The sequence below is a fragment of the Prunus dulcis genome, chromosome 4, assembly GCF_902201215.1.
Source record: "Prunus dulcis chromosome 4, ALMONDv2, whole genome shotgun sequence".
NCBI lineage: Eukaryota > Viridiplantae > Streptophyta > Magnoliopsida > Rosales > Rosaceae > Prunus > Prunus dulcis.
This window is the reverse complement of record NC_047653.1, coordinates 3,377,001-3,389,763: the sequence shown is the minus strand read 5'-3', so window position 1 is coordinate 3,389,763 and position 12,763 is coordinate 3,377,001. Positions and strand designations below refer to the sequence as shown.

The following is a 12,763-nucleotide window of genomic DNA, read 5'->3' as shown; positions in this document are numbered from 1 at the left end:
GTGTCCGACCAAGATTTTCCCCTGCGACCCTGCATATATTCAATATAGGGTTGGCATAGGTATACTTGGATGGAGAGTTTTTTTGTATTAATTGGATTGAGACTGGATTTCGGTTTAATTGTATTTTGAGCTTGCTTGATTTATTGAATTCAAAGAATGGTTTGAAACTTGATTTTTGTTGAATTATATTTTTGAGTTACACAATATTTTGGATTTAAATGTTGTTTGAAATACCAGATTGTATTCATTGAAACTTTACTTTCCAGTTATTTCCGAGATTGTTTTACCTACATGTGTATTTATTATATTTTGTGCATGTACATACATTTGCTTGTGTTTGAGTAAGTTTTCAAAGGTTTGCGAAAACAGAGGGGTTGGTATATTCTGTATAATTACTTTCAAGAAAAAACTTTATTTGTAATAACCCAAACCTTAACTAATATTTAATTATTAGTTTATTAGAAGGAAAGACAATTTTGCCCTTAGAATAATTTATTAAAGAAAAGTTGACTTTTTGACCGAGAAAGAATTTGACAATTTCACACACACAGTTGCGTAGAGCGCGACGAAACGAGTCCGTAGACACGTAGCAAGCTTGAATCGGATCTTTAATGAAGAAAATACGTTCAAATACTCTTAGGGACAAAATGGTAATTTGAAAAGTCAGAATTTTAAAACCTCATTTTCTCTCTCTTCTCCCTCAATCTCTCTTCTCTCCCTCTCCCGACGTCCTCCCTCCAGCCGAATTTTTCAACCTCCATAGCTTCCGCCACCGACCACCCCAAGCCGCAAGATCGGAGCCAAAACGACCGGCCAAGCCTCGCCGTCAACCTCAGCCCACCCTGACGCCAGCCGGCGCCATGATCCTGCCGGAAAACCACTAAAACCACCAGTTTTCGTTCACAAATTTATGGCCGTAGATCTCCGTCATCCGACCACCAAATCGGACGATCAAGGTACAGATCCTTACCTATTTTTCATGACTTAGCTGCTGGTTGGGTAGGATTGGAATGATTTCTAGCCTAGGTAGATCAAATCACGATCCAAAGTTTGGCCGGTTTTGAGATTGAGATTCTGGCCACTTCCGGCTAGTTTTTGAGGTAGGTCCAATAACAAAACTGGTTCCAAATAGGGTGTTTTACCTAGAATAGGAGTTTGGGCCAGTGGTTTGGAGTTTAGGCCGTGGGCAGTTTAGTGGAGACCACATTGAGTCCTAGAATGATCCTCGTGCTTTCACGAGGGCATAGGAATTCGTAGATCTCAATTTGGATACCGTTTGAGCCTCGAACGGATTTTGCATCTTGTGCGATTTCTGGGTTCAATACAGTTGAGCCGTTGGATCGTCATCATTTTCAAATATATTAATCTACACAATTCCAGGATCGTTTAGGATTCGACGAATCATGAATCGGAGTCCTGGATACTCCGAATATGCGAACCCTAGGGTTAAGGTTTTAGTAATCACTCGATTGTACAATCGTGATCAATCCGACCGTCCAATCGAGATCAAACTCTCGGGACATGTGTCCTGGGTATATTGGAACTTCTAGAGGCTTCCGAATCATAATTTTGACGTCGTGGACCCGCGGGGTCCCGGGTTGACTTTTTGGGACTTTAGCGCTTTTTGAGTCCCGAGATACTTCTAAACTATTCCAAATGGAAGGAAAACCTTTATGGGCATAGGAACAACTCTAATTTGATGCACGCACTTCTAGGAGCCGAGGGTCAGAGTTTTTAATTTAATACTATATTGAGTATTGTATTAATAGAATATTATGGTAATTGAATCATGCACCCGGGCACCAGTTGACCCGCATGAGGGACCTTCAAGAGGTCCAACGAGCACGGACCAGCAGTGAGTGGACCTTTTGTTTTATAAATGATTTATGCAATTCAATTCCATTATTTGATCTTGACTAAGTTTTATTCAAAGATTAGTGTTTCCAATATTTGGTATGTGTTTTAAATATTTTGATTTATATGCTGCCGAGTGTAATATCCTTAAAGAATATAGGGAAAGAAATTCCAGCTAACTATCAGATAAATGGCAGCATAGTTTTAGAGTTTACAGAAATTCAGTTATTCATCGGATTTTTCAGAAACTTTATATTTTCCTAAACCACCTTAGGTACCCAGATATACAGATGTTGCCTTCGGTAGATAAGTTGCCTTCAGATAAATTTGTTGCCTTCGGTAAAAATGTTGCCTTCGGATTTTATTGGTTGCCTTCGGTTTAGTCAGCATGCTTAACAGTTTCCCCATGAGTTCTATGGTACCCGGACTCGTGCGGAGCGAGGAATGCGGATCAGGCTGACTACGGTCCCTTGAATCCTGCGAGTTGCAGCTTGGATTGACCTTGTGTCACCAAAACCTGTGAGTACGTGTCACCAATGGTGATGCGAGGAATTGACGGATAGACGAAAATAAGGGGTACACCTAGGTGGTAGTTTTAAACTGTTTTCAATGCTTTTAAGAGATTAATGTTGACCATGAGTATGATTGGCATATATATGTATAAATATATGAATGCATTGATTTCAGTACGAATATAATAAAGAGAATGATTTAGTTTTGTATAACTGTTTTTACAGTGGGGTTAGTATGTTCATATGCTATTGTTCCAAACTTTGTTTTTGGTCCACTCACAATTTTTGATGTTTTTCGCCTCTAGGCAGTAGGCGTGCACAATGATCCACCACCGGGCCCTTTTCCACCTTCCGCGCTTTCCTTTCTGATGTAGGACTTTTCTATAAAAGAATTGACTCCTTTTGTAAATTCTTAGTAGTCGCTCTGATAACTTGCCCTATAATTAGAATTTAACTGTTGGAATGAATTTGTATACGTATGCTGGCAATTGGTTGTGTATATATGCTTGTTTGACAAGTGTAAATTTTGGGAATTGATCCAGTTACAGGGGAGACACTGCCGAATTTTCGGTAGGAGTCAACCTTGTTATTTTATTGTACTTTGTTGGGAAGGGCAATTAGGTTATTCGTGCCTGACACCCGCCAGGTGTCAAACACGCACAGGGTCCAGCTCGGATTCCAAAGTGAAATTTGGGTCGGGTCCTGTCATTCTTTTTGTCCACGCATATTTACTGTTTTGCACCCCCAGGAAGTAGATAGCTCAAAGTTCGGGCGACCACATAAGCTACTCCGGCGTCGGGGAAGTCCTTGTAGTTCTACCTAGTAGGAAACTTCATTTTTCGTTTTCGTTGTTTATTTGGAAACTATCTTTGTAAATTTAACTCTAGTAGTTGTTATCATATTTCCCACTTAGGACTGAATTTGAGGTCGGAGGCCGTGTGAAATTTGTGTGTGCCTTATCTTGTGTATGCTGCCAATTGGGATTATTAGATTGTCGTTATTCGCAGGTGTTAATTTGAGAAAAGTCCATTTTACAGGGGAGACTCTGCTAAAATTTCGGTAGAAGTATCTACCTATTTTGTTTTTCCTTAAATTACGGGTGAGAGGTGTAAAGTTAGTAGTGGGTCCGACATCATTCAAGTGCTGGAATATGTAACAGAATTCAACACGAGTTCCGAAGGAGAATTCAGGTCCCGTCATGTCATGGTACTCTTTTGTAGGTAAAGGGGTTTAACTTTGACTTTGATGATCAAAATCAGTTCGATCCAAGCACGTGCATTTGTGGTCAATGCAAATAACTGTTCTTGAAACACATAAAGCTTTGTCATAGTCCTTGCTAGTAGAACATTATTGTGCTTTTGCTCTATTGAGAATAATACTACAACTGCAAATTAACAATGTTTTTTAAATAAATTAAAATTTTATCAGTGGCCGTTATTTAAATCTAACACAAATACTTTTATTACTAGCTAATTTCACTAAATAATTATATGGGAGAATAGAAATAGTGAGAACACTCACAAGTTGCAAGCAAGAGGACATCCTAGATAGTTTTGTTAGATGTAGCCTTCTCCATGCTTTTATCATTTGTGTGGCATCTGTGATAAAGTTGAATTTCAAGGTTTGTTTGCATTACACTAAATGAACTCTGTTGGGCCATATTTATACGAGTTGCATGTCTAGTTTAACCCAAGAGAAGTAGGTCAATTAATTTTTTTTTTCTTTTCAAATTATTGGGATATCTTCATTGTGCATGTATTTGTTTGGTTTAGTTTGTAAATTTCATCAAACTAATAAATCAGATTCCTTATTTGATATAATCTACATGGAAGTCATTTCATCAAATTAATAAATGAGATTCCTATCTAAAAAAAAATTGAGATTCCTTATTTGATAGAATCAATAAGAAAATCTTTAAATCGAGAATGGAAAAAATATGAAATTCAATGAAAAAGATTTGAATTGTAAATGCTACCTAACTAAATAGGTAATATTTCCAAAATTCCATTACAATGACATTTTAATTAGATAAAAAAGCCAAACCTACTTACATATATCACCATGGTAACTATAGCGTCCTTGATCGCTACCTACCATTGGAACAACTATTACCAATGAAAGAATTTTAAAATTATTGAAAGAATTTTAAAATTATAGTGGTGTGTTTATGAAAATTCCAAATTCTTACGATCGATTATTTTTTTAGCAAATAAAATATATCTTCAACATAAGGAAAAGGACTTTGTGATACATTTGTTTTATTTGATATAGTTTTTGTGTGTAACAATCATGCCGGGCGCATGATGTTACGAATTCATGTATTATAATATTAGTGGATCATAGAATTGACATTTTATGGACCATAAGGTGGATAATATTAGTTTGACAAGATTTTGGGTAGCAATATTATGTGAGATTCAATATAACTTAGACCCTTTAATCAATGATGAGTGTACCATTTTAACATATTAGTATCAATATAAGCGTGCTATGCATACCATTAGAATTGGCAATAGCTTAAGGTTCTCATAGTTTTTTTCCCCCATTTTCTGGTTTTTTTTTTTAATAACAAATGTATTATGTCTTCAAGATAAGGAAACAGATTTTTTGTTGCCCTTGTTTAATCTAGTTTGTTTTTTTTTTTTTTGTTTTTGCCAGTTTGACCTACTTAACTCATTATGAATAGCAAGCATGAAATTGTTTTGAGTGTGATAATCCCACTACCATACGGTTTTACTAATCCACGATTATAATATGGATAAGAGTGTTGCTATTTCCATCCATCTGTCATATTTTTCCACCCACCTTATCTTTAAACTTGTAAAGACAAATTTAACCATACTGTAAAATGACTTAAAAGGACTTAAGGAAAAAAAAAATAGAGAAAAAAAAAAAGACGTAGACTTCTCAAGTTCTCGGGAACTCTGTCGTTTGATAGAAAAAAAAAACGACACAAGAAAGCTACGACTCCTTGCTCATGATTCCTCTTATGACTTTTCAGTGCTCAGAACTTAATTCTCAAATAATTTTCTTCTCTTTTCTATTCATTCAATCAAATTGTTTATGAGGAAGAAAACAACAAGAGAATCAATGTTGAAGGGAACAATTTTGGCGAAAAAGTAAGGAAATCATATTTGAACAGAATTTCTAAGATCTTTACAATTACTTAAAGCATTGGGAGATGAGTATTTCTTGGACTCTGATTTTTTTTCTTAAACAAATTAAAAATCTGAAAATTTGGGGATGAATCAACAATTCTACGATTTGGGCTCTGTTGATTACACAAAGAACGTTCCTTACAAAACTAGTTTGGCTGAGAATTTTTTTGAGGCATGAGAAGGTGAAGAAGGCTTTTGGGGTTAATGAGTCGTTGGTTTTTTAGGAATGCAGTGATTTGATGGGGGATATTTTGCATGAAGATGTGATGAAGAGTGTGAAATACATGGTAAAATATTTGATGAAGAAGGACAAGTTGCTGTACCAGAGGAAGTTTGATTTGAGAGATGGTGTGGTTTTCATTGAGGCAGAGAGAGATGTATAGTAAACCTGAGAGACAGAGAGAGATAAAGCATGAGAGATGAAAAATAAGATACAACAAAAATGAGAGAGATGTGTGGGCCGTTAGAGAGAGAGAAGACGTGAGCAGAGAGAATAAAAGGATAGAGGAAATGAGGTAATAATTAAAAGGGTATTTTAGGAATATTGGTGAGTGGAAAAATAGGATTGTGTTTTTTAAAATTTATATGGTGGATGGGAAGATAAGACGGGTAGAAAGATAAGACGGGTGGAAAAATAAGACAGGTGGGTGGAAATAGCAGCACTCTATGAATAAATGATAAGTTGATGCTTTATAAACCGTGTATTCATGTGTATATACAGGATTCTCTAATAAGCATCTTTTAACATGAATTTTGATATACTTTGGATCCAACACTGAACTTGATATAATTTTATTAGAAGGGCAAGATTTTAGAAACTTTGATGATTGGATCTAGTTTACGTAGATAGGGATATTATTGGCATGCAGAATATTGAAAATTATGAAGTTTCGTTTTGCATTTTGTTCTTTTTTTTTCTTCGAGAAAGTTTAACACACATATATATATATATATATATATCTATAAAAAGTCACTTGAATCCGATATCATTTGACCACTCAATTGAATTATTGAAATTTTAGTACTTTCTTGAATAACCATGTTCATTGATTTTGTAGGACACAATTAGATATCGAAAGAGTTTCCGATTTGTCTAATTTTGTAAGGATGATCTATGAATGTAGACTTAGAAAATAGATAGTTTGGATCGTTGAAAAAATATTTGTAAGGAACCCTAAAGGATGTCCCTCAATAAAATTATCTAATTGATCCCTCAATAAAAAGAGAATGTATATATACCAAGAATTCCCCATTAGAAGATGTTCTTGCTAGTAGAACATTGTTGCTCTTCTGCTCTTATTGAGAATAATACTACAATTGCAAATTAACAATTTTTTTAAAATAAATAAAAAATTTATCAGTGGCCGTTATTTAAATTTGAGATTCCTTATTTGATAGAATCAATAAGAAAATCTTTAAATCGAGAACTGAAAAAAAAATATATGAAATTCAATGTAATAGATTTAAATTGTAAATGCTACCTAACTAAATAAGTAATATTTCCAAAATTCCATTATAATGACAATTTAATTAGAGAAAAAAGCCAAACCTACCATACATATACCACCATGGCCACCGGTGTCCTTGATCGCTACCTACCATCGGAACTACTATTTCCAATGAAACAATTTTAAAATTATAGTGGTATGTTTTGGAGATTCCAAATTCTTACTATCATTCGTTTTTTTAGCAAATAAAATATATTTTCAAGATAAGGAAAATGACACATTGTGATGCATTTGTTTAATTTTATATAGTTAACTCATTAAGAATAGCAAGAATGAAATTTTTTGGGTGTAATAATCATATGGCCACATGGTGTTACAAATTCTTGTATTATAATATTAATGGATCATAGAATAGACATTTTATGGACCATAGGGTTGATAATATTAGTCTGGCAAAAATTTGGGTAGCTATATTATGTGATATTGAAGTTTACTTTAGACCGTTTCAGTAATGATGAGAGTACCATTTAAGAATTCTATGCAATTCAATTTCTTCATTCCAATGACGAAATTTTGAATGGAATTAATGTCAAGTGACAAATTATGAATTTTCAATAATTGAGGCCAACAACATCATAGTTGTGTGTGTGAATGAAAAATTCTCCTCAATTTAGACTATCACTTGTACTAAAAACTAATTTAGATGACATATCTCTTATTTTTTTTTTTTAAAGATGAAAATTTGAAATTTGTTTATAAGTGTAGACTACATTTCTTAAATTTTCCCTTATTTGTGTGGTTATATCAGTCATCTCCACCATTCTTCATTCAGCGCCCTCCATTGCCGACCAACAGCCCCTCCATCACCACAATCACTCACAACCCAAGTAAACATTTACCAGCATAAAAGATCAATCCCAAATAAATATTAGAGTAGGCAAACATGGTCCCGCGGCAGATGCAAATTCATGGCATGCAAAATTTTGGGCTGCGGTTGCCCCAAAAAGGTGAGAGAACAAAAATACATAAACGATAAAAAGGATTTCATCGCAAGTTCAGAACACTTCAACAAGTTATAATTCCTGTAAGGTTTCCCAGGAGAAATAAAGCAAGGAAAATCCATCTCTATTGACTTTTCTTCATGATATAAGGTTTTCCAAACTGGTTTGTTTAAGCTGCTAAAAGTTGTATAGTTTTGCATCTAAAATTTATATGAACAGGGAACAGAACGGACAGGCAAGAGGATTCATGGGTCGAGCATATAGGAGAATTAAGAAGGGTCGGGTCACTTCTTGCGAGCCACAGCTGCTGCAATTCCACCAGCAATGAGTCCAACAGCAGTTGCGGCAATACCTATGCCAATCGCGCCATCTACATTCAAAAAAAAGGGGATGAATTGTCAGTTGCCGAGTTACACAAATATTATTTATATATATATATATATATATAGAGAGAGAGAGAGAGAGAGAGAGAGAGAGAGAGAGAGAGAGAGAGAGAGAGAGAGAGAGGACCAATGATTGATTTCTACCTCTTTTGATCTTGTCTTCATTCATTTTCTTAAGGGTCAGTGCCTGCCTCCAATCAGGTGCAATCTACACAAGAACCATATCGTTGTAATGTTACAAACAAGTTCAAGGAAAAAGAAACAAAGAAAAAAAAACAAACATATCTCATTGCCTGCATATATATTATATAATGAGATCAACATTTGTAAAGCAATCTGCACTACTAAAGGTTCTTGATTCACATCTTTTTCAACATCATTATAACTGGGTGTTTTCCACCCATAACTCCTGAGAAACTGCTCTACATCTCCACCAAGTTTGAACTATGCATGCTTTGAAAAATAGGGCAATCCACACAGGCAGAGAATTTCAAAGTGTGCATGGCCATGCATTAAGCTCTGGTACATTTGGATAATCCAATCCCTAAAATAAAATCATACCATCAAACACTGTTCCACAAGTTCCCTACTCCTAGAATGGTCACCAATTCTGTAATACCCAACCGCAAGAAGATACAGCTTCTCTCTCAACTGCAGAGGGCTGGCATTAGCATTAGCTTCAGCCACAGAGGCTGCAAATTACAAATATATCGTCAGAAAAAGGCATAAAAAATCAATAAATTGAACAGCATGAAGGTGGTGCACTGCGTAATTAAAGACATCATATGGTCAAAAGAGACCTGGCAAGCTGACTACCTTATCTAAGAAGCCCTAACGAAAAAGTGTGTGGGTGTGTTGGTGTGTGGGTGTGTGGGTGTGTGAGAGAGAGAAACAGAGACAGAGACGGAGACGAAGAACCTTCAAGCATTGCTATCCCACGTTGCACATCTTCTGGCTGTCTTGAATGAACAAGAGCCCATGATAATCGCATGATACATTCTTTAAAAAATTCATCAGAGGAACCTTTCTGAGCATCAGAAACCTCCCTTTCACAACCCTGTCATAACATGCATTCAGAAACATGAAAACATCGGATGAGTGTGGCATGCAACATGATCACTCCTGCCAAACACTCATCAATAAATTCTTGCAGTCCTTAAAATGCATTTACATTAGAATGCTAAAAAATTACTAGTCATTTATTTCCACATCTTTTGGGATTAGGACTCTGTTTCTTTTTTTTCTTTTTTCTTTTTTCCTTTTTTTTTAAATACCCACAAATGCACCAATCCATTGTGCGGACACAGATTTGAAACTGGGGCCCCTGACCAAACCCTACAATCTTTGGGCTGCAGGAAAGACTAGCAAATAGCTAGGTAGATCCTTTTGGGAGTTTCAAACGGACCACATGGGAGCAAACCATGTGCCTGACCATTACAGCTGACACCACGTTGCTGATTAGGACTCTGTTATGAACCAGCCAATATTAGAGCTGTGTAAGAATCTTTAAGACCGTAAGATCCCACCATGGTTCCAAATCATGAGGTACCACTTTTACCTTGGTGAGGTGGTAGCCATGTTCCCTAGTAGGTTCACACATCTACTAGTATTCAATGACTAAGCACTATTCTACCAAGGCATTATACTCCAACCTCTAGATAGCCCTTACGGAACTCCAACCCCAATAATGCGGGTTGGCTCTCATAGATCGTTAAGAACTAGTTACTACTCCTCATAAGTTCGAGGAGTTAAGGAGTAGAAGACGTAGTTACTTAAGCATTAGAGTCGTAACAAGATCCACATTCTTTACCTTACTCATCACGATATGTAAAGCACTTGATTGTTTTCACTTGTAGTAAATTAAACTGAAACTATCGCGCGAGCTACAACCACATTGCAGTTTCTAGTAAAAAGCAACATGATTTTTTTTATTGAAAAAAAAAAAAAACAATAATTGGGAAGAATAAAACAAAAGGGAATACATCAGTGCATCATAATATAGACAAAACACTCTGATCTGGAAAGATTGTAAGGTTGGTTATTACTTCTTAAGAACCTCTACACTTTCTACCAATGACATGCATATTGTTTTTGTAAAAGCTGTTTCAAACCCAAAATTGCAAAGGAGCTGCTGAAATCGAAACTCTAACAAATGGAGTATCCGCAAGATGCTTTAATGGGGGATTCAATTTTACATTCATCTGATTTAATCCCCACATCGTTATTATTATTATCCATTAAATAATTCAACGAAATAACCAAATAATTGCAATTAAAGAAGTTCAAATCTTGAGAAAATGATAACCATGGTCCATTATAAGACGGATTTATACATACAAGCAAGCTAACAACAAAACCTTGACAAGAAAAGTCTTCTAATTTACCCTAGAAAATCAAATAATCGAATTAATTCTATCGAAAGTTAATTAGCTCTTAAAACCATAAGCTGCAAACCAATTTCACATGTATGCCAAAATTTTAAGCAATAAATAATAACAAATAAGTTTAGAAAAATGCTAGGAAAAGTGCTTACAGCGATGACGTCACGGTCGCACCATGGGATCTGATCGCCACCGGAGAAGAAGTTGCCAACCGACTCGAAGAATTTCCCAACATTCGCTGCCATTCTCGTTTGCTTTGTGTGTTTTGGGGTTTTTGCTTCACGGTTCAGATAGACAAGTAAAAGCCCAAATTGAGCCTCTTTCCTCTGTCGCTTTCTTTTGGGAGGGATTTTGTTTGATATATAAAGATATTTTTTTAATAAATTACTTCAGTGCTAAGTCTTGTTTGGTCTCTCGACCTAAATAACATATTTAATTCTTGGGTGATTTTATTGGCACCCTAAAATTTGCTCACCTCACATTCTCTTTACACCCCAAAGAATTTTAGTAAAATTTAAAATTACTCACTACACCCCATTTTTCTTCCTAAATTGCCCGCATGAACCTCATTCCTTAACTTACCTGTGTAATTCCTACTGAAATCGTTACTTTGTTTTAATGGCAGTCCATCAAATTTATTTTCATTTTTCAGTGGTTGTCCACCAAATGTGCTTTCGTTTTTCAGTGGTAGTCCACCGAATCTATTTCAGTTTTATAATGGTAGTCCACCGAATTTGTTTACGTTTTTCAGTGGTAGTCTACTAAATTCGTTTCTTGTTTTAGTGATCATCCACCGAATTCGTTACTGAGTTTGTACTTAATATTGTTTTTTAGATACGAAGAGGACTCACAGAAGTACTACTGAGGCTTCATTATCTCGACCTAATAGACAACGTCCCACAGCCTCAACGAGGAGATATAAAGCGCCGAGGTTAGCCCCTCAAGAGGACCAGCCCCAGCATGGTCCCCTAGACCACTTTAAGGATACTACAAAGGTTGAAGATGTGGCTACTACTCATGATAGTAATGTTGAGGTAAATGTTGAGCCTACTGAGTCATTTCGAGTAGGTCACATTGATCCATCTTTACTTACAAGTTTTAAAACTCACATAGCAGCTACAATTTGGAATAACCAAGTAAGTCGTTTTACTGTAACAATAGAAAGCAGAATATAAGTCTGGTTCATGATAATTAACCTAAATATTTTTTTTGTATTTGACTAGGAACCCCTTAGGTGCATGTCGAAGACATCTACCCTTCGTGAGTGGAATTGGTGGGCTAATCCAAATAATAGTATATTCAAAGGGTACATTCAGAGGTTTGGATTAGAGCAACTTATTAGGTGTTCTTAACGGAATGCAGATAAGATTGTTATATCTACCTTCGTTGAGAGGTGGCATCCCAAAACGAACATCTTTCACATGCCTTTTGATAAGATGACCATCACATTGGATGATGTGTCATCTATTTTAAGGGCGTCACCCTGTTTTTGTTCCTTCAATAGGAGTAAGGTCAAAATTGCTTACATTAAATTTGTGGTCGACAATAAGTTACTGAAAAAATAAATATATTTCAGTTTGTTGCCATTGAATTGTAGGTAAAAATTCGATAATACACCACCGAATACCGTTCCATGTTACGATGGATCTCCACCGCATCTTAAGTTAACGACCGGTCAAACACAACTGAAATAGGTGCACTGTTTCGATGGCATCCTACCGAATTTACCTATCACGTTCGATACCGATGTGCTAAATGCAATTAACAACCATCATGAAATCCTAAACTTAAAAAATGCCAAAAAATAAACTCATACATCATTCGAAGCCTCTCTTACTTCAATCTCACCCTTCATGAATAAATACAAGATATTGTGTCACCAATATAAGTGTATAAACCTCGTTAGGGTTGTAGGAACATGATGGCTTGAGAAAAAAGTCTAACTAAGGTTGTAGGAACATATGTGGGGTGTAGTGTCCAAATTTAACTTTTATTTTAAATGTTTGTTTATCCTTAATGGTAATTA

At 35.7% G+C, this 12,763-nt stretch overlaps 1 protein-coding gene across 1 annotated transcript; it reads right to left on the bottom strand.

Moving 5' to 3' along the window:
• Positions 1-7,980: 7,980 nt before the first annotated feature.
• LOC117626430 (mitochondrial fission 1 protein A-like) lies at positions 7,981-11,085 on the bottom strand. Its single transcript, XM_034358122.1, has 5 exons — positions 10,890-11,085; positions 9,275-9,413; positions 8,918-9,048; positions 8,501-8,564; positions 7,981-8,343 (listed from the first exon to the last, which is right to left on the bottom strand). Exons 1-5 carry the CDS (start codon positions 10,980-10,982, stop codon positions 8,258-8,260), a joined length of 513 nt encoding a protein of 170 aa, XP_034214013.1. The 5' UTR covers positions 10,983-11,085; the 3' UTR covers positions 7,981-8,257.
• Between the last annotated feature and the right edge of the window lie 1,678 nt (positions 11,086-12,763).